This window comes from Odontomachus brunneus, unplaced genomic scaffold, assembly GCF_010583005.1.
Source record: "Odontomachus brunneus isolate Ranch 3 - 2012 unplaced genomic scaffold, Obru_v1 Obru_scaffold_019, whole genome shotgun sequence".
Taxonomy (NCBI): Eukaryota; Metazoa; Arthropoda; class Insecta; order Hymenoptera; family Formicidae; genus Odontomachus; species Odontomachus brunneus.
Window position 1 is genome coordinate 309,018 of NW_022639469.1, and position 23,980 is coordinate 332,997.

Sequence of the window (23,980 nt, forward strand, 5' to 3'; positions counted from 1 at the left end):
GAAAAGGTCTATTTTCGAAAATTACGTCAAATATGCTTACTTCGTTCTGTATCGTTTCCGGGGTGACATCGCGTGTTTGTGTGACTCTGTAGCACACCCAGTACGTTGAAAATATTTTTCCAACATCCGAAAATCACCTCCATAACGTTAGATCCGTCATAGTACAACATACGGATTCTCGCATATGCACAGTGGTACTTATTTTGCTCATAGGCCGAAAGTAGGCTATGTTATGGTAGGTTATAAGTTATTTTGCGTTAGCGTAGAGAGCACTATTTCGGATAGTTTTGGGATTTCGGATTAATAAACTTTGCAGAAAAATGTGAGTGTTTTGTCGGTAGTTTTCAGCTTCAGCATCCTCTTTAGAGTTAACAATTCAGTAGCACGGGGGTGTCGACTGCGCGTTCACTAGCGAAGAGACCATTTCGAACAATTGCTGATATTCTATGAAGGCTATAGTTTATTTTTTTTTTATAATTTGGTATGAGAATTAAATTTATTTTTTAATAGCTGTTTGATTTATATAAAAAGTTTTACAAAAACTATTAGAACTTTTCCATTATTTTTGAGATATGGGAAATATACCCTTAATCGAAGAAGTATCATTGTAGTTTTGCTCGGCTAGGATATACTTATGATGCAGGAAAAACTTCAAGAAAATATGGAAATTTGCGAGAGCAAAGAATAAAACTGTACGCAGAAGTAATTTTTTTCAAGAACTATAAAACTTTTTCAACAATTTTAAAATACGTGTGAAAAGATATTTCCATACTGAATTTTTCGTACGTCATGCATTACTTTAGATGTAGAGAAAAGTTTCATTGAATTAACCTGACAATGCAAATGATAATACAATAAATTTATTTGCGTAACAGTTGCCTTGCAAATGATAACAAGCGATGCAACTCGATCGACATGACTACAATTGCCTATCATTGCCCAGAAGTGTAACGAATATTCCATTTCTCTGCAATTTTCATAAACGTACAGGAACAGTAGTAGTACTATACGTTACACAATAGTTACACGAAATAAAATATGTTTTCATGCTGATATTAGAATTAATAAGCAATTGAAGCTGCAGTATTGAAAATACACATTTCAGTATGAGATATTTTTATTTTTCTGATATTTTCTTGTATATGTATAATAAATTTGTGTATGCTATCATGTTACAAAATTTATCTGATAAAATTGCTCGTTTATTCATGTCGTATATATACAAATTTTATCAATATGATCACATCTATGCAATGCAAGGTTTATACTACTGCAATTTCTTACAAGTTGATTCAGGAAATTAAAGTATTGTACTGCAATTGAGCTATGTATGTGCCCTGTTGATAATTAAGACCATTAATGAGAAAGAGAGAGAGAGACGTATTGAAACGTATAAGCGTTAGCTTATAGTTAGCTTAAATAAACCTACCCAAAAGGTACAATCCGATTTATTTCAAATTTAGCACAAATGTAGAAGTACAAAAAATATTTAGATCATATTTTTTCATTTTGACCCACTTTAAGTTTCACAGATAGTTTATAACCTTTGAATGTTCTTATTCTTATCATCAACAAGTATAACAAAAATGCATAAGAAATAAAATTGAAGAAAAGATATAGTTAAATAATTTTAATAATCGGTATAGTTGAGAAATAAAATTGAAGAAAAGATATAGTTAAATAATTTTAATAATCGGTATAGTTGAGACACATTCTAAACCCTATTCTAAATTTCTTTAGCCGAGATTCCAACCAAAATATTTTTAATCTGCTAAATTAGTCAAAAATTGTTCGAATCTCGGCAAACTAAGAAATTGTTTGTATAAATAATTTTTTTCAACTTTTTACATGTTTTGTTTAAACATTTTATTATTTATACAAATAATTTTACACATTGGACTTCATATTCATAATAAACAAACCAAAACGCCTATATCTTGTATTCATTTTATTTCTTATGCATTTTTGTTGTACTTGTTGATAGGAGTGAGAACATTAAAAAGCTATAAACTGTGCGTGAAACTCAAAATGGACCAAAATGAAAAAATTTGAACTAAAATTTTTTGCACTTCTACATTTGTGCCAAATTAAAAAGAAATCGGAGTGTAACTTTTGGGTAGGTCTACTTGTTAGTTGGTGGAGTAGCCACTCGGATAGTGAGAGGTCTCAATTTCCGATCCAATCTAACATACCCGACATTTTTAAAATTTTTTCACAGCTTGATACTATTGATATGCTGTATTATGCAAAAATTTCCTACATAAATGTGTCTCATACAACACAATAATAGAAAAAGATAACAAGTAAAGATAAACAGTGAAGATAAGTAGAAAAGGAAAAGAAAGAAAAATGATTGGAATAATGAAAAAATTTAAACTAAAATAAGAAATTAGAAATAGGAAATAATAAATAAAAGGAGAGAGAGACAAAGAGAGAAGAGAAGAGTGAGTTGGTGAGAGACGAGAAGTCATTTTCCTCGGTATTGTTTTCCTTGGCTTATCAATCGCGAAAATTGCTTAATAATTGTGCGAAGGGAACAATAGTCATCGTCTACCTGACGCATAACTCTACTTGAGATCTATTCCGCCACTTCTGACGCATTGTACGTTTGCACACTTTGAAGTCGGGTGAAATTAAATCTGGGAGACTTATGATCCGTTCTAACGAGCGGGGAAGGGGACTCGGGGTATCTTGACGCGATGAGTGAATATTCAGATATTTCGACAAAGGACGGTCTTACCTTGGCGACTCCGTAACCTTTGGCACGTAACCTGAAGAGGCAAGGCACCACCACAGCTGGTGACACAGCTGCTATGATACTACCGAGCAGGAAACCCCATATCCAAGGTAGATGCAGGAGGTACGTCGTCAACGCCGCGACTACCGTAGCTTCCACCACCCAGGGTATTAGACCGAGCTTCGGCACGGTGATTTTTAGTCTCTTCAAGGCATTCGGATCGAGATCCAAGCCCGCTCTAGTCAGTATGATTACCAAGGCGATTTTCCTGCAAAGAGCAAACACACGGCCACGTGAAAACATGTCTTCGATTTTTTACCGCGCGTCGTGCTGTTTTCCGATGGCAAGGGAGGGAGAGAAAGAAATTAAACTGTAATTTTTCCAATTGACGCGCGGAGGAGCAAAAGACTGAACTGTTAGATCTCCTTCTGCAATTCATATGTCCTCGAGAACTGCAATCTGGGACAGGCGACGACGAAAGTTCGTAGCGGCGCATCGCGTGCGACTCACGATGAAAATTCAGGTACGGCGATCGTTAAAGCCGGTTGTCTCGAACTTCGGAAAACCCGTTTAGGAAAGGCACACCTTAAGGAAACTTATCCTATTATGAGTTTTCCGAGGAAAAGGTTTACGAAGTCGCAGCGGGGCGACCGTGTATTTCTCGTCGCGGCGCGAGCCCGTCCGCCTTTCGATCGCAGGGGAAAACGTCGAATTTACACCGACGCAAAGTGGTGTGGGCAGGAGAGAGAGTTTCGAAGAGTTTTCTATTAAATGTTATTAATTATCCCCGACGTGTGTTACGTCCCGCGCACGGTATGTACAAACGGTAATTCTATATTCAGACAAAAAACTGCAATTATAAAAGAAATAGCTGAGTTGTACACGGAAAAAGGGTTGAATTAACCAAATATCTGGTCGAATATGAACGATCCAGAAATTCCGATTGAAGTAACTTGAATTCTGTTCAAGTTAACAAGATTTTTGGTTGACTTAAACAGAATTCGGGTTGCTTCAATCGGAATTTTTGGATCATTTATTTTCGACCAGATATTTAGTTAATTCAACCAAACCTTCTTTTCCGTGTAGAATCTAAACCATATAGTGTTGATTGAAGTATAGAAGTATTGTCAGAATAATTATAAAATACAGCTAATTTATTTAATATCCAAAGTTATTACAACTATATAAATTATCATGGCTATGACAAAAAATTACAGATATAAGGTGTTGTTAACATTGAGCGCGTTTTACTTCTTTAGTCGTGTTACTGTTTCATAGATTCAGTTATATTTTATTTGAGAAGAATATGCTTGCGTGGATTTGATCTCGAAATTTCAGATAGCTCTGTATTTCACATTAGACCACTCGTACCTTGGTTGATAAAAGTTTCTATTCTTTCTTTCTGTTATTTACATATATTATATACTAATATGATACAGAGTGGCCGTATAAACTTTAATAGTATGTTCTATGAACTGAAATAAGAAAAAAAATGTTAAATAAACATAGATCCCAAAATGCTTTATTAAAAAATTACAGCAAAAATATAAAATGTATGACAATTTTTCACCTAAGTTAATAGAAAATAACTTGGAACACCCTGTGTAATTAATGTATAAACTATTTAGTTACAATAACTACTGAAATAGTTTATTAAACTACATAAAATAGTTCTACATATCAGTAGTTGTCACAACCATGTGTTTTTCCTAAACGTATTTTTTTCCTGTACTAACGCTCGTCAATTCCGCATAGATCCCGGGTTTTATTTTAATTATTTGCAAAAGAAAAGGAAATCATACATGGAATTAACTTTGTCGTTATATCGTTGTGCGATACGTTGTAATAAAGTAGGACAGACTCTCTCTCATTTTAATTTTGAGTAAATAATTTCCCTCCCGGATACACGTGCGCACATTTTTCATTAATTTCAATACGAGACGTAACGGCGAAAAGTAGTAATAAAAAATGAAAGTACAGCGGAAAAAGCGTTATCGCTATATTAATTTCATTATTTTTCCTTGTTAATGGTAGAGTGTACTCACGGGCCATATACTGAGAGACTATCACGCGAAGATTCGCTCGTATCCCGTAACTCGGTACGTGTCTGAAGGCCGCGGTATACACGCAATAAAAATATAATAGAAGCAGTAAACATTGGTGTAAACTACACCGCGGATCGATAATTGGTAATACCGCGTGCGCTTGCATAGCGTTTCGCGAAGCGCGAATGCCCGTCTCGATGTTTGCTTAATTGTCGTGTCATAATACGCCCTCAGTGTATATGTGTGTGCGTGTGCGTGTGTGTACGAAACGTGTACGTGGGAGGGTTTGTATGACTTCATGATTATGTAAACGAAAATGAATATTGAATTATTAGACATAATTTAGCGCGAATCCCATGCTGACGTTTCATTTTAATTGCAAAGCGCGATCGTTTTGCGCTGGCTGGATATCGAATTATCGTTTTAACTCGTGGAAATTTCGTCTCGCCGATTTTCGCTCTCTTAGGGCGACTGTCCGCATAGAAATTGCCCAAGATTTTCCCGGATACAGCATAGATTCCAACTAGAATGTCTAAATTTGCCCCAAAATTGGTTAAATTATCTGCATAGAAAATTTTCTAGGATTTAATAGGAATCCATTCCGATTTATTCCTTTTTAAAATAATGGATTCTGATTGCGAAATCCAAGATGTTCGATTATTAGAAATATAATGTTTAAAAGTGTAACAAACAAAGAAACAAATCTCTTATATTTCTATAAATCATAATTATAAAAGTACTAATTATAATTTTGTTGTAATTCTCTGGTCTCTTCTTTTCATTTCACTCATTCTACACAACTTTTCTTCTGGGTTTTCTACTTAGAATGACAAGTTCAATTATTTGAAAAATCGAAATGGACTTCAATTAGATGCCAGAATATTTTCTATATTCGAGATAAGAATGGGATTTCCAACTGGTATTGCAATACAAGATTTGGAACAAGTTTGGATAATCTGATCGAAATTTATGCTATATTTGTGAAAATTTCTATATGGGATTCCATACAGAAAAAATTGATTATTCCACTACAATATTGATGGGGAATCCTATCCCTTTGTCCCAAACATTGTGTGCTTTATTTGAGATCAAAAACACGGGAACTCACGCTTTTCTTTATGTAACATCAGTATATTTTTATATCAAACGAGAAATTTAATTTTCATAAAAATATTGCACTTAATAGAATAAAAAATCAGAAAAATGAAATATCTTTAAAACATTTCGAGTATTGAATAATGAAATTATTTGAAAAAACCAATATATTCTAATGTAAAATGAAGACCAGGAAAACTTAAGGTTTTTGGCATGTTTGAAACATTGCACTTCTAGCCAGAATCAATAATTATTTTGGGAAATCATATTGAACTCTAATTACATCCCAAGAAATATTCTATACGGACCTTTGCGTTCTCTAGAAATCAGTTTCTTAAATCTTACAAATTCGAGGGGCCGGGATTCATCTCGGGAGGATTAATTTTGCCACGACGCGTACATGTCATCCGTGAAGCGCATCGTCGAAGAGAGGTAATAGACTTTCTATGATCGAGATCGCGTGATCCCGTGCTATGGAGTCATGGGAAGCCGCCGCTTCCCTGGTTTTCCTTGTAGATCAAAGCCGACGACAGAGCGATCTTAGTTCGCAAGGCGGCTCGATACTCACGTGCCGTATAATTTACGATTGACATTCGCGTCAGCGAACGGGAGTGCGTTGGGGGAATCGTCGCGCCGCGTTGATTCTCGCACAGAACAGTGTGCCTCGGTGGAATTTTGCGAAAATATCACGGCCTTTTCGCTCAAAAGATAAAAATAGTTTATCCTTTAACCAGTATATATCGAAAGGCACAGTATTACCGAATTATGAACTTTAAGTGATAAAATGTATGAGAATATCCAATAGTATTCCAAAAAATATCTATTACAAAAAATTTAATTATTTGAATAATTATTTTACAAAAAATACCTATTCACCATAAGTGTGAAGGTAAGCAAGTTGAAACAGACATATTAAGCGACAATAGATTAAATAAAATAAACATGTCGATACGAACTAATGTAGATCATCTAAAGGGACATTGAACATTCTATCGGATTATAATGTTCGTGCTATTGTCATAACTGTTCAAATTCGTGCTATCTTAATGCAAATAGATGTATAAAAAATATTTCATATGTACGAAAAAAATGTGGCCATCGTGTCTGCCGGCAGTAACTGAAGAAAGCTAACTGAAGAAAGCGAAAATACTCTATGAGTACTCGTTACAAACACGGCGCGATGCGCCACCTTGATTTCGCAGGATCAAAGGAATTTTTCCGAAATGAACGTATCTGGAAGGACACGCTCTGGCACGTTGTGCAAATTGCGCGCGCGACTGTGGAGAATGCCGCACATGCGTGTGTTGCAAGAATATTTACGGCGGATTCATGCCCGTACATCCTAGCGACGTGGAAGCGCGAGATTCTTGGAGCGAAGATTCTTGGGGCGAAAAAGTACGCGAAGAAACGAATGACGTGCCTCGCATCGTTGATACATCGCAATAAATCGCAATAAATGATAAACAAGTTTTCATGAAATGCGAAAGAATCGACCGCGAGGTGAGAATTTCCCCGTTTCTGAGCTGTGAAAAAATCCCGCGGTTAACATTAACAGAAGTGTTACATTATTTATCAGCTGCTCCCTTCATCGTGACAATTTTCAAGACTTGTCAATTTTTTATCGGTCGTTTTATTAGTCTCAACTTTCACGATTCTTCGCCGAAGCCATCCACAAATTTGCGTCACGGTGTCACCTTTCGAGTACTTGAAATTCCTAAAAAAGGACCCAGCTGAATCCAAGCACGTTTTATGGAGAACGGTGTCGGAAGTGTGCCATCGTGTCGTATTCAGATTCTCAACTGTTGTACTTAGGACACATTACCTAATGACCGTCGGTAAATTGGCACAAGTCAATAAGTGTCTAACCGCGGTTTGATCACTTTATTAGTCTTGCAGTAGACGCAAGGGGGACAATGGGGATGGGTAGCGGCTTCTGGGGATGTTTACGTGTACAGGGGGATGGCTTCGCCTAAGCGAACGTGTACGCAAATCGCTTACAACGCGCGGCCTATGTTTGATCGCATTTGACTGCATTTAGCTTAGCCGTACACGACCTCCTAATGACGTAAATGCCCCGTTAAATCCAGTATTACGTTTAACCGTTATGTGTGACAGAGTTCTATCGACAGCCTCGTCTACCCCCCGCGGTTCAAACCGTCCGTCAATTTTGCTTGGTATGTTCGATAAGTCGCATGATATAAAATTACGAGAAACATCCTACAAGTCTTTGAGATATCCGAAGAAATTTCTCGACATTATTAAGCCATTGAGGACGATAATTATTTACTGATCTACGGTCCGTATCAATAGTTAGTTAAAATTTGCTCCACGAGAGGTATCAGAACTTGAATTTAGAATCAGATTTGAATTTTTTACTTGAATCATATAATACATGTGACATTATATTCGTAATCATGATTCAACTGAAATTTTGGGAGCACGTTTTTTTGCTCGCTTGACAATTTTTTAAAGTTCTTTAAAATAATTTTCTAACTTTCAGATGTATATTTATCGAAAATGGGCTCAAGTGTAACGATTATTAATATGAATTTTAATTCCAATATATTTCATGTGAAACAAGTTTCGAGTCATAACTATTGATACGGGTCATGGGTCAATATTCATAGTCAAGTCTTATATTTAAGACTGTCTTAAGTTGCTGTACTTACTATCTTCAGATACTGCACAGATCATTTCATTGGCTATTGATTATTTGAAGATGAACTTGAGACAGTCTTAAATATAAGATATGACTATGAATATCGGCCTTAGAAGTTCTTACGTCGCATTTTATTTTATTGATATTCAAACGCCTGTTTAATCATTAACCTTAGCATTATTTTTTAAATTTACTAACGAGTAACAAAATTGATACTTTTGGAGAAATAGCAAAATCATGAACCATTAGTGAGATTCGCGATCGAGATCCTTTGTGAATATAATATCTTCTCATTATCATATGTAAGTGAAAATATGTATGAATAAATACGGAGGTTTGAAAGTCGTGGTATGCACCGACGTATTTAAACAAAAGGGATAGGGAAAACTGGGGCTATATAATCTTAGAGGTATGTTGCTCTTATGCTTTCTTTTAGTATTTATCTTGAGAGAAATAGCGCAAAATCGCAAAATGATACATATATACTTTTCTTTAAGTTTCGTTAAAATCGTAAAATAATATTACAGTTAAGAAATAGAAAAATCTGATTTGGTAATAATAAAGTAAATTTCCGGGTTTCTCGAAATTTTGTATTAATATTCGTGTATCGTATATTATTATTCTCCTTCATGACTGAATAAAATTAAGCAACGTATTACTAACTAGAATGAAATTCCCTGCAAATATATGATATACTGTTCCTTAGTAATAAATGCGATTTTCATACATAAAATGATTGAAATAGAACGTATGGACAGACGAAATAAGTTAGCATAATTAAAGGCCCGTAATAAGGCCGTGGAGATCTCTCGCGGAAACTGTGGAACTACTAATCAGGATACATATTTTACACGTGGCCTGCGCTATTGGGCAACTAAACCCGATACCCAGATGGCTCTGTTGCTACATGTTCGGAGTTTATTATAAAACAACATATATGGTTAGTAAGATGGTGGCGGAGATTAATATATAGAAAAAGGTTATGTCTATCATATTTATGTAATCACAATTAATTGCTTGAGAAATTGTAACTTCGAAATTCTAAAATATAGGGGAATATCTAAAATTAGATATTCTAAAATATTTAATTTAGAATATTTCTATATTTTAAAATATTTAGTCTCGATCTCCACTACGCGACACGGAGGCGACAGAATTAGCCAATACGCGATCGAGGATTGATGGTAATTGAGGGGGGTAGGGAGAAGTCACGAGTTGAATGAACAAAAGAAAGTCGTGAGTAGACCGCGGGGAGTTTTGAACGAGTTTTGACTTTGATGAATTGTTACGACTTGTCCATGCGACGATTTATCGGTCAAAGAAACGTATCACGAGTATCACTTTTGTCCTTTCGTTTTCGCCTCTTCATCTTTCGCAACTTTGAAAAAACTTGGACTACAATAGTGAGTTAACGGCAGTAGGAACCGATTTTATTTTGAATGAGTCATTGATTCTTCATAAATATAATGTGCATAATATCACGTGGTCTCCTTTTTTAATCTAAACTGCGTCTTTTAAAATACGTGAAGTGTTGTTGCGGGAGAACCACATTCCTATGCTAGAAGATCGACTGATCTTATCAATAAATCACACGCGTAATAAAACTCAATAGATTACGGAGATATTGCGACATCGGGCGGAAAAAAGTTTGCGTGTTTATTGCGTTACGTAAAACGAATTGTGTTTACCGAATTACGATAATACAAGGAGGACTCGTACAAGGTATCATGCGTACGAGATGTGCATCGCGCGTAAATACTTGAGGAGATAAACTTAGGAGATGTATAATACAACAGCAGAGAGAAAGCCGCGATCATGACGCGTTACACGTCCCTATGTGTGAGCGTAACCGGGAAGAGAGCCTGCGAGGTATCTGAGATGAACGATCGAATAGTTCTCCTATCAACGATCTCTCAATATTTAACAGCCGAATAAATCGATACGAGTGCCCACACGGCGCGAGAAGTAGCGAAAACTCTCGTTATGAGAGCCGTAAAACTGTCGCTTGAATTTTTTACGAGCTTAACTAGCCGTTGTTGCCTCTCTCCTTCTTCTTTCCTATCTTTCGCCGTGGTTCTCGCATCTCTGCCGGAGTTTATAATGCGCCCCGGACGCGACGGACGCGCTGCCGGTGCATTACTGTAAATTGAATATAAAATATTTCGTTTCTCTTTTAGTCGGATGGAGAGAAGAACGGGGAGAGCGAGAAAAGAGAGAGAAAGGGAGAGAGAGAGAGAGAGAGAGAGAGAGAGATGTACGATATTTCGCCCCGATAACCGATAAAGCCGTCCTCGCGTCGATTAAATTCCTAGCAAGGCCGGGCACACAGCATTTCCTACGACCGATGGCTCGAGCGCGCGCGCGAGACATTAGCGATTCTAGCTGCGCCTCATGGCAGTCGCCGTCATTAGTAGGCCGCGCGGGTCATGAGGCAAATTTGAGCAATCGGAAGGTACGGTCTAGCGCAATCCGGGTGCGATTGCGGCGAATCTGTCCCGAAACGGAGGCGAAGTTGATCCCACGGTAGATTAGTCCCCGAGGATCGCCACAGGAATGGAATGGTTCGTCTCTCTCTCTCCCTCTCTCTCTCTTTCTCTCTCTCTCTCTCTCTCTCTCGGCAATCGTAACGGCATCGGATAAGTCCGGGTCGAAAAAGCGGGTCAAGTACGCGTGTTGGGAGGCTGAAGGTCAAGCTGCGCGCGATTTTCATACTGCATGTCTCTTTTTCGTTGTTTCGCGTCTAGGCGCGAAGATTGGGTGCGTTCTACGTCAAGGATACTTGTGGAAATTCAGCGTGGTCGGTCCGTAAGCTCACTTCCTTCGTGACATTCTTAAATTTTGACAGCGTATCAATAGAAACACGATCTGCACACATATATGATTAAAAAAGAATTGACTGTATCAAAGCTGAGGGAATTTAAATCAAAGTTGGCACTATTTATGTTTATCGTAGATACGAAAATTGCTTCTGATATCACATTCTTAATTCCAGCGACCAAATTCTAACAGTTTTAAAAAACTAAATTATAAAAGAAACTTTTAGAAATATAAAAAATTACAAATTCATTGACCATCTCTCTCTCTCGAGAAATTTATTTGTAAAGTACACAATTTTTGATAGCGATCAAAGTATCACAGAATAACTGTCCATTATTGTGTCTGTTCGTGTTAGTATGACTTTGTATTTAAATAAGTCATACAAAATAGTTTTATGGCTTATTTAAATAGAAAAAGTATTTTTTATTTTATATATATTTAAATATATTTTTATAATTTTTTGTTTGTATTTCCTATTTTTCCATTACTCATTTATTTCTCCTTTATACAGTTAGATGTTATTCATATTTAAGAATAATAGAGAAATTGAAGAGATACGATTTCAATAAAACTCTCCCCTATTTGACAAGACAAATTTTGGCCCATAATACGACTACGTGGGCTACCGGTGGTCCACTGCGACATGGACGACAAATCATATGAAATTAGCCCGGCACGGAAGACGTTAAGCTCGCCAGAGCTCGTGTAAGACGCGAATGAACGTTCCTCCATCGAATGAAGTAATCCCGAGACCTCGAGGAACCATCACGCGATGAAAAGTCGGTCGATTGTGGGAAACTGGGTGAATCTCGGGCGATTCTTTTGTCAGAGGCGTTTGTTAACGAGGATGCAGGTAGAATTTGATTACCGTTGAAACGCACTTATCATGCTGCGCGTAGAGCCATCGTGCGTGTCTGCGACGATTCGTCGTCATAAGACCTCGACCTTAAAAAAGAAAAAACAGTTTCTTCGCGATCGCGACCAGTCGATTGTGTTACCACGGAGACTTTCGAGAGACCTTCGAGTCAACGTCGTGGTCGTCGTCGTCGTCGTCATCGTCATCGTCGTCGCTGGTACTTTCCAATAATGACACGTGAGTGGAAATAACGACCGCCGGCGATGAGTACCGTCAGTCGACGAAGTAGTAATTCGGATTAACCTCGAGTTTATATAAGAAATCGGTCTTCTGAGAGCGTTAAACCGTCCTTCTTTTTGTACTTTCTTCGTTTATCAGCTCGTGTGACCTCATCAGTCGTTTAATCTGTAATGCTTCTCGGAACGAGATCTCGTGAAGTGTTGTCGCGGGGAAATTGCACACTTTTGTTAAAAGACGAATTCTTCAACGATAAATTACTGAACGTATCAATAACAAAAATCCGACGGATTGCGGAAATACTGCGGAATTCGTCAAAATAACATGGTAATACGCGATTCTACTAAAAATTACGTTTGTAATCGACGAGTACGATGGTGAATTTTCGAGGTTTCCACTTTTTTTCATCTCGCGTTTTTATCTCATCCAATTAAGCTGCGTGATATTGCGTCAAAAAGGATCGTTACCCGATCACCATTTCGCCTCTGCAAAAATATCATCTTTCGGGTAATCGTTACCGCGGCCTTTATTGAAAATTTCACCCTTTATCTTTCGAGAGTTCGAGACGAAAATTACGTTATTAACTCCCTGCGGGTCGGCATGACATTTTCCACGTTATTTCGATAAACCTTTAGAGGGCTTCCGATGGCCAGAAAGTAATTAATTAATTTCCGTAATCATTTAATATACGTGGAATTATTCGACGTATATGAGGACTCGTGAGAATTCAGGCAAGTGTAAATTTTTAAAGATAGCTCGCGGATTCAATAATAAATTAACATCCCCTCGCTTATCCACGCGCTGCCATTTCTCTGTTACCCGAGTTTCAAATTAAACCGATAGAAAAATAGTTATTTTATTGCGGCCTCGCGAATATCCGTCTTCTCCATGGAAAACGAATGATCGTTCCGTGAGAACCCCGTTCTTTTAAAGAGAATTAGAGAAAATATTTCGGAGATAGTTTCTAAATCAGAGATAAAGGTTGATAAGAGTGAAGAAGTATTTTACCGATAACTAACGAATATTTATTGATTTTCAGTAGAAACGTTCTATTTTTCCATCTTATATATCGATTTTATCCAGTAGAAATATATTATCGTGCGCACAATCATGTATCAATCCTCTTTAATTAATAACTCAATATCAACGTAGTCATTTGCAAAATAGTACAGGATTTTTTCTTCAGTTTGATCTAATGTACACAATGGCAGGCATCATTATCATAGTTCTATCATAGCCTTCTATGATTGTTCGCTAATCTCCTTTGATTAATAATTCAAAATTTTACGTGATTGTGAAATGATAGAGCAATTTTGTGTTCAGGGTGATAAGTTCTGCCTGTACATGCCTGTTGCATAACAAATTGCCGGATACTCTATAAGGGAGGCCGAATTACGTTTGCATTAGGGGTGCAAGACACTTTATTTATATATTTATCGTGAAAGGAACGACGGAAACAGAATCACAAAATGTTTCTTCTAGAATATAGCTACTTTTTCCTGGGCTTTATTAAAATCGGAAAAATCTTGTAGCCAAAAAAGAGGAAATTCTGATTTGAGGGCAGTCGGATAAATTAGCGAGCGTTTCGAAATTTCTTGTTAACATTCTCCGTCACTAATGAATAAATTAAAATAATTTGGATTTATTAGTTGGAATAAAGTTTTCAGCAGCTGTGTGATATTATCACTTTGTGTAATAAAAGTAAATTTCCATTCATAAAATGATTAAAACTGAAAAAATGGGTAGGTGATGTACGTCCGCAAATAAGGTTAATTAGTGCGAAATGCTATACGGGGAATAGGATTTATTTGTAATTACAAACGTTTTGGAGCGCGTAAAGAACAATTATGATTCGTATTATGGCGCTCCAAGCATTTGCAGTATCAAGTGGATTGTACCCGATATTACGCACGTCAACTCGTTATGACAAATGTGTAATTTAGTATAATGTAAAAAATCGTTACCCTAACCCTGAATAACCACATATTACATTAATATAAATTTTAAAAATCCAAAATCATTATAACCTACATTGTTTTTTTTTAAGAGTCAGCAATAGTAAATCATATTTGTTAGAAAATAATTTTAAACAATAAAGCGTTTTTTAAGTTGCATGGACATATCTGTTTTACATGTTGCTGATCTACTCTGAAACTGCTTGAAAACGCGCGCTGGTAACAGCTTTGCAACAATGCTGCATATTTACATTGCAATTATTAGAGGAAAAGAATATATGATTTACAAAATCGTACTCAGCATGAAAATGTAGGGAAAGATTGTCTCTCGATCGTAACAAAAGTTTTATCGCCGAAAGTATTTGCAGTTCTACGCGACCAAATAGAAAAATAGTACAACATACGAAGCCGCATTGTGCCGGCATCCTCTTAATTCCACCAAACTTCTCTTTCCGTGTAGCATTTCAATGAAAACACACTGGCCGTATTCTAACGAGCACGAAATAAAACATCTCTCGAGAGATCGGAGAAAGACTCACCGTAGATTAGAGACCACCACTGAGTACTCTCCGCCGATTCGGACGAGCCCCGCATTCTGCAGAATCAGGCCGGTGATCAGCATGCCGATCAAGGCCGGTAAGGTGGTCAGAGAGATCAGCCAGCCTCCGAAGTGCGCGGCGATGCACAGGGAGGCTAAGCCGAAGAGCGGGCCACCTGGTGCCGCGTCCTTGCCGATCACCGAGTAGGCGACTCCCCATAGCAGTAGACCGAGCAGAAAGAGGCACAGAACTCGCGCGAACTTCCGGTACGTCGGACAGAACGGTTGCGGACAGGCTCTTCTCCATCCCGGCGGCTCCCACGACGGTGTGTCGTCACGACCATGGCATCGCGCGCAGAACAGGTACAGCCAGGACCTGGGGGACACCGCGGAAAGCGAGACTTTCGTGAATAAAACGGAGAGATCGGGCCGTGCAGCGTTTCCTCGTTCAAACGTTGCTACGTTTCCTAATGCACCATGCACGCGAAATTAGATTCCCGCACGAAGATTGCGTTACAGAGAGCTGCCGTGTCGCGGCACAATAATAGCGCTATCTCTTTCTACGTGCCTGCTTTACATATCGCCCAGTATTGTGCGTCCAGTACGAGCGAGCTTCGGATTAACGCCTGAAGTGCGCGAGCCTCGAGTTGCGGTAATCCGTTAGTTTAATCGGCGAGATAATTTGTACAGATATTTGTTGACAAACTGGCCCAGATTTCAATAAGATACTGGCGATTGATAATAATATACAGTATTTGTTCCCGAGCTTTATCGCGCCGTGCGATGGTCGGTTTTATGATAGCGGCGCGTCAGCCGCTATTAAGTCGCATTGCGTCTCCGCTCGGGTAATCATTTTGGAATTCAGGATTTCAGGCTGACGAATGGACCGTTTTGTGGCGAAAATTGAGGAGAAGGCGGGCGTACGTTGTGATTTATATCACAGGCGTTCGCGAGCGAAACGCGAAACTCGCGATTGACAAAGCAATTAGCCGTTAATTTACCGGACGCACATTCCGAAGGAAACTCGTGTACGCTGCGCGCTGTTCTGTCGGTGAATAATACCGGTGGTTTCGGGATCTCCCCGCGAATCTGTAAACCGATCCGAACGACAACGCGCGACAACTATCGTATGTCGAAATAGCGGTAAGCGCCGCGCCGTAAATAAACGTAAGAAGCACTTTAAGTTTTTGTAGATAGCCGCTATCAAGAATACGATAATGGGCATAAAAGTATACGTACGACGTAGTTGACTTGCTCGTAATGTGTCGAATATTACTAAAAGAAATAATTTTAATGGCCTTACTAGTCCAAAGTATTTATTAAAACCGCGACAGGAATGAATCGCACTTCACACGCGCAGAAAGAAGATTGCTTGAATGATCGCGATAATAATAATAATAACAATAACACACAATTGTGATATATAATAATAATAATAATACAGGCTGTCCGTGGTACTCACAAAGAAGCCGCGGCACAGGTAGATCAGGTCAAACAGAACAGAAATTCCTCTACCATTTTGCAAATAATCATGTAAGATTTTGAATTATTAATCAAAAAAGATTCGCGAATAATCACGCGTCATACGGCAGATGAGCTATGATGACGACATTTGCCGCTATATACTTATATTAGGTAAACTGAATAAAAAAGACCTCTATCATTTTCCAAATTATCACATACATGTTTAGTTATTAATTAAAGAAGATTGATGTACAGTTGCGCACAATAATACACCAATCTTCTTTGATTAATATCTAAACATCTGCACAGTCATTTGAAAAATGGTATAGAGGACCTTCTTGTTTAATTTAATCTAATATGTAAGCATACAGCGGTAAACATCGCCATTACAGCTCATCCACCGTATGGCGCGTAATCATTTACTTCTTTGATTAATGACTCAACATTTTACGTGCTTGTTCGCAAAATGTGATAGAGGAATTTTTTATTCTGTTTGATCTAATCTGCTTATACAATGCGGCTACTCTGTGAGTTACAGGACATCCTATATAACAATTGTAATAAATTATAATATATCTGCAATAGTGACTAACAATAATAACAACTAAACGCGTTTTGGTTCCAAGAAGTAGAATTTTTAGTTCTTAAGAATTCAGTATTCAGTCACTAGAATCGGAAATACTGTTTCCTTCAACCAAAACACGAGTTGTGGTACTGTCATGATTCAACCAATCTCTTTTCTCCATGCAAGTGTAGCAAAGCGTGACGGGAGGAAAATCGAGATGCCGGATGGGAAAAGGTTACTTGTTTCGTTGTGGCATTTTCCGAAAGTGATAAATTTTACGATTTCTCGATGTAACCGTAGCAATGAATGTTATACGAAAAAAAGTTTGGTTAAATTAACGTGATAATAAATAAACCAAATGCATTTTGACTAAAGAAAACAGAAAATCTGATTTAAAAAAAATTAGGTTCGGATATTTTGTGTCAAATTCGAGGTTCTAAGAACCACAAATTCTTAATCAAATTCTGAGAATCAGAAATTTTGAGCCAAATAGCCATTCTAAAAAACAAAAATGCTAAGTCAAATTCGATTCTACGAACTAGAAATACGAAATCAAATTCAATTCTCAGAACCAGAAATTCTAAACATAATTCGGTTCTAAAAACTAGATATTCCGATACTAGATAACCAGATACAGTTTTAAGAACCAGGAATTCTGCATCAATAGATTTGATTTTAAGAACCAAAGTTTCTGAATCAGATACAGGTCTAAAAAGAAATTCTACAAATGCTGTTTTAAAAACTAGAAATTCTTAACCAAACTCGGTTTTAAGAAATCGAAATTCCGAACCTATTCTATTTCCCTATTCGGTTTTAAGAATCAGAAATTCTGTTTCCTTCAACCAAAACTTGTTCGGTTCGTTCATTGTCACGTTAATTCAACCTAACATTCTTTTCTACGTACGAAAGTGGGAAGTGCGGCGAACGGGATCTTCATCGAAAGTTCATTTTATCGATCTCGCAAAATGATTTCATTAAATAACGAGTAACTATACGAAGAAGTTCAAAGATGAGAAAAGATGAGAAGCAGCCTAATATCGTCCAAAAGGACATTGTTTGCTCCACTTGTTCATTTATTACAATATAACTTGCGTTATCTCCAGTCTACAACGAGCAAGTTGTACAATTTTTAATGACTGTGCAATTAATGATTTCTTAAATGGACATACAAACGAGACAATTTTCGATGACTGATCGTATCATTGTCTTTCACACATCGCATTTCATTCACGGATCAAAAATTTGTTTGAATTAATCTGATAATAAATGAATCAAACGCGTTTTGGTCGAAGGAAATACAATTTCGGCTCTTCTGAATTAAATTTCTTTCTTAGAATTGAGCAATTCTATTTCCTTCAATCAAAACGCTTTAGTTCGCTTCTTATCAGGTTAATTTAATTAAACTATTTCTTCTCTGCTATGTTGGAATGCAACGATAATCTTATCGCGATAACGTAACCGCGTAACCGACAAGAATCCCAAGTGATCGTTGGATTACCTCCACAAAAGCGGAAAACAGCCGCGGCGATCTGCAACAGTACTCTGGGCTCGCGTCTATCGTATTCGCGATATCGATAGTCTTCGGTAGTCTTCGCGAGAATCTTATCGAGATAATGCTGTCTCACCTCTCGAGCTCCTCGGAATACTCGATCTTGTCGCGGATCGAGCTGGACAGGCTGTAGGCCGATTTCTTTCTGTTACCGTTGATCCTGCCGTTCTCCAGGTCGAACTTGTACTGCGGAATGTTCTCCGCGCTGTCGCAATGGCTAGCACCGCCGTGTGGTGGATGGAGGATCGACTTCCGCCTGCTCTGATCGGAATTGTGCTCCGAGCTCGCGCTGATGCGCCGATGATGCTCGAAGCCGGGATTATCGTGACCCATGATCTGATCGCTGATCGACACTCGTCTCTTCGCCAGTTCCTCGCTAGGTCTGTTTGTCCTGCCGGCCATATCGATGTCCATCTTTCACCTGCCGCGTTATCGATCTCTCGACAAATCTCGACGATACTGGCCGCCGCGATCTCCTGCTGCGCGACTAAGGAGCGCGATGATAAAGTCGCGTGCGGCTCCTCTTCGGACACGTTCTTGACTGATCCGTCGTGCTGGACGCGCACCAGCCGATTCAGTCACGCTATTGAACGTGATCGAGGAAAGCCAAGAAAGGAGGAGAACGAGCGAGCGGTCGCTGAACGGAGGAACTTCGACGGTCGCAGGGATCACGCGTCCGCCACGTTAACGTGGCGGCCGATCGTTAGCGGTTCGAGTCTCGTGACGAGTCCGTCACGCGACAAGGACGGCACGGGGATGATGACGACGACGACGACGACAACGTTAATGCGTTGCGACGATTGACGTCTTTGACACCTTGGCCCGCTTTTACTAGACTGCTTGTCCGATCTGATCCGACCTGATCCGCTCCGCGCTGGGGACTCGAGTCCAGGTCGTGGACGACGAGACTGCGCGGAGGTGCGCAGCTTTGTCTTCCTCGTTAGCGTGAACGTTAGCGCGCAACTCTCAGGGTCGGCGGTGGTTGCGCGTCCGCGAATCTTTCCACTGACGCTTTTCCATGCGTCGCGAATACGTGTCTGACGTGTCTGACGACTGGCTGGCTGGCTGGCTGGCTGGCTGATCTCGTTGGTCTCGGACAAACACGCCGATTTTTATTCACCTCGACGTGGAAACGGGGCGAGCGGTTCGCGCGACGCTCGGGCACGTCGACGCAATTGGTGCGACCGCTGCATCTCGCTCGCGTTTTATGCTTTAGCGTAATTCAGGCTTTCGCGATAACGCGTAAGCGCGCGGGTCCCCTTCGTGAGCGAGCCAACGGAGAGCCAACTCGTCTCGTCTGGTTGCGACGACTCGTCGCGAGCGATAGCACGGTTAACTAGCGACTAAAAGTGCGGCAAAGTGCGCGGCAAGCGGTAGTGTTTATGCGAATGGTGGGGCTCGCAAAAAGTGCTCGAGAACGTGGACGAGCACGGACAGTCACGGGCGTACAATAATTGCGGCGCGATGTGCACAGGATGGGCACAGCCGGCCGTAGCTCATTGACGAGCCGGCGACGGTCCGTTGCGTTCCCTTCGCTACCTCCGCGCGCATCCCGAGGCATCGATCCGACACGGCGGATCGATAGTGCAAATCGAAAATTTCCGCGGCGACCTACATTACATCGCGTGCGACCGCGTGCGAGAGACGCGGCTGCGACCGGTCTCGCGGGCGAAATATGCGGCGGAATTCCGCGCGTGCATCGCCGTCGGACAATTTTCGCCCGCGGACTCGAGGTTACGGCAGAAATTGTCGGTGTGTCGTCCGTTCGGCGTGTTATTCACTTCTGTCCGCGCGATGCTGCTACTGTAACATTCGCGTCGGTCGCACGGAGAAGAATGACTGGTTGAATCAACGTAATGGACCTGCAAAACGCGTTCTGCTTGAAGGAGGCGAGATTTCTGATTCTTATTCACCCACACAACGCAACGTCTAAAATTGAGACCAAGTCTCTCAGACGTCGGAATGTAAGACGTCTTTAAGAGGTCTTTAAGACATTTTTCAAATGTCTTATGTATGTCCCGATTTTGGACGTTGTGTTGGGCAAATTCAGTTCTAAGAATCAGAAATTCTGTTTAGTTCAATCAAAATGCGTACGGTTCATCCATTGTAATATTAAGGGGGTGTCAAAGTGTGGATGACGAGCTCCGAAAATGTCTATAACGTAGAGACAATCGTCACGACATGTCAGATAAGCATTAACACGATCACGCTATTTTTTACGTATTTCTTTTATATATAGGTCTTGTAATAAATTAATAATGCGCTACTTTGTTTTATTACATTTAGCGGAAAACATAACCTCACATACATGGACATTTTTCTGCAAACCCTCCGTATATTTTTAAGCTTCTAAAATAAGTTGCGAAGGTACAGCAATGTTCTTTGAAATTTTTCTGAGCAGAGCGAAGACAAGTTCGATACAAGCCACGGAGCTTTTGTATCAGGAAAATATTTATTATGACTGTAGCAGCTCGGAATATCTATTTCGAAATTTTTTTCGTTTTTATGACACATTGAGCAATGCCCCAATTTATTTTTGCACATACCTTCATTGCGTAAAAATATTTGCAATTCTGTGTAACCAATACGATATAAACTGTGCAGGAAAAAGTCAGTATTGTGTCTGTAAAGTTTTCAAATATGGCACCTCCTTAGGGGGATGTTGAAGTGGATAACAACTCCAAAAATATCGGTAACGTAGAGACGATCATCGCTAATACGATCACGATCAACTAGTTCGATGTGCACAAGCTGCAGAACTTTCGTATCAAGCAAATATTAATGCTAACAACTTGGAGTGTCAGTTCTGAAATATTTTATCATTTTCATATTTCGAGCAGTGCTCGACTCATTTTTACACGTACTTTTATTGTGTAAAGTATTGTCAATTCTACAATAACTAATACAACGGACACTTTGTCGATAAACTTTTCAAGTTCCTTTTTTAGCATTTTCTCTAACCTCTTAAACGACAAAATAGGATCATCGGTAACTTTATTATACATATCGATGTTAGGAGACAGGAGGCTTCGATTAAAATCATTATATATATATATATATATATATATATATATATATATATATATATATAATATATAAATATAAATATATAATATATATATAAATATATATATAATATATAAATATAATATATAAATATAAATATAATATATAAATATAATATAATATATAAATATAAATATATAATATATATATAAATATATATATATATATATTTTTTTTTTTTGTTTTGTTTAATAATATAGATATTCCTGACAGAGTTTTGATATCTTCACTTTTAGTTATTTGAACGTCTGATTAGACACGACTGATTAACCTTTTCTATCACCATATCCCAAAATTCCCTAATCAAGAATATAATTACTCATATGTAGAATTAGATAAACTACAAATTACCTACTTCTTAAATATTTTTGAATAATTAAAAATCATTGCATGACTTAGGCCCGTATTAATAGTTGTTACTTAAAACTTGTTTTAGAGACTCAGATTTTTGTTCAGAGTACGTTACGATAAATATGACATCTATAGTTGCGATTCAATAGAAAATCTCTTATCTAACTCTGAATTCAAATCTGAGTATCTCATTTGAAGCGAATTTTAAATAATGTCTATTAATATGGACCATTCATAGAAATTACATGGCGTTTTGACGATCGTCTCTACATTATCGACACTTTTTTATGTTCGTCATCCACTGTAGCATCTCTTTAATTCAAATAATCTTTTCTCCCTGCGCAATTTGTTTGCAAAACCTTCTGAAACACTCACAGAGGAAAAAGTCACACGATATTTAAGTTGTGCACAACAGAGACATTCGCGAAACTTATTTTAAATCACCACGAATGTTACGAATAATTTAGCATTATATCACTGTGTGTATTACCGGTGAATTACTATCTAATACCGCGGTATTACGGAATTAGAATATGAATGTTTGATCCCGGCTTATCCCTCGTCAAAATGCCAGACAACCGAGCGCGATCCTCCGTGGCAATTTTAGTAACGGCTTCCGCGATCACTTATTTCAGTTGGAATTTCGATTCACTTCACTGCACTCGAGCACTTCTTATCGCGACGGCGTTAATGCGAGAATCCGAAATTATGTACACCGCGATGTACATCCCGAATCGCACAGTTTCGGCACGTGCGCGCGATCTTCGATCTTACCGCGATCGGCCGGCACTTTGTAATGGAATCCGAGATTGAAATTAATGGTTTTAATCGAAGCCTCCTGCCTCCCAACATCGATCGAGCGCGTTAATTTCTCGAGCGATATCTTTCCCGATTTAATCTAAAGCCTATATAAGCAGGTCCGCGATACCTTCTCTCTCTAATGATCATTTAAGACGCAATTCAACAGTCTGCCGATCGTCAAGGTTCCCTCGAATGATTATTACGTTATAATAATCTCGCTTGTCACGCTGATCTGTATTGACGCTAAAAATGATCAATTTATCTTGATATTATTTTCACTATAAACAGAAAAATACATACTATATTCAAGTAAGTGCTATTTATTTCAAATATTTCATATGAATATATATCTCTCATGTGTTCATTATAGGCATTAGATTTATTCAAAATGTTTATTCTGAATTCTGGTAAATTATCATTATTATTATTATTAATTGACGGGAAAAAATGTTTTCCTCTTTAGAAATATAAATTATTGCACAATGTGTTTGATTACAATTCAAAGAGAAATTTTGAATTATAAGAAAAGAAAAAAAAATAAATTTAGACAGTACAAAATATATCACATCAGAAGGTAACAACCTCTAAGTGTGTTATGACAACAGTACTGGGAAAGATATAACTTTTCTCGATATATCTAGATAAGATTAAATATAATCACAATTTCTCTTATCTTTTTAAGTAATGGATATGGAATTTTTAAGATACATATATATGAAATAAAGAGTTGATTATTTCCTTGGTTTAAATATTCAATGAATCGTATTACTCTATGATTATTTAGATATAGATATTAGATGAACTATATTTCATATCTAAATATGTATTTAAATGTTCTTACATGATAGTGAACTTTTCTAAAATTTGTGTTGGGTATATTTTAAAAACACTACCAAGAAAATATATCTTTGCTGGAGATATCCATTACTGAAAAGAAAGTAAATTAAATAATAGCTTTTCTTAGCAATAGAATATTTCTTTTTTCTGCACAGTTCGTTCGATCGTACGAGTTTGCGTAAATTCATTTGGAACCACATTTATCGAGACTTATTCTATCGATAACGCCAATCCAGACCAATAAAATGAACTTACGTAGATTAAAGGAGAACCGTAAATTTCTAAAACGCTTGCAATTTCCTACAATGCAAATGGCGAAGGATTCGAAAATCCTCGATCACGGAAACGAGAATCTCGAAGATCCGAGACCACGAAGTTCGCAAGGTCTCGTATTTCGTAAATGGGGGG

The 23,980-nt window shown here is 38.2% G+C and overlaps 1 protein-coding gene across 6 annotated transcripts in view; it reads right to left on the reverse strand.

Annotated features, from left to right (window-relative positions):
* Positions 1 to 23,980, reverse strand: part of LOC116841985 (sodium/hydrogen exchanger 9B2) — a 69,874-nt gene that overhangs the window by 34,649 nt on the left and 11,245 nt on the right. For 2 of the 6 annotated variants that reach the window (XM_032810600.1, XM_032810599.1), the window contains exons 3-4: positions 14,941 to 15,315; positions 2,741 to 3,005 (exon numbers count right to left, since the gene is read on the reverse strand). In XM_032810600.1, coding sequence (XP_032666491.1) covers positions 2,741 to 3,005; positions 14,941 to 15,315 — 640 coding nt within the window. Of the gene's footprint in view, positions 1 to 2,740; positions 3,006 to 14,940; positions 15,316 to 18,593; positions 21,141 to 22,309; positions 23,135 to 23,980 lie in introns of those variants that run through there. The other 4 variants (XM_032810597.1, XM_032810596.1, XM_032810595.1 and 1 more) reach the window with 4 other exon arrangements.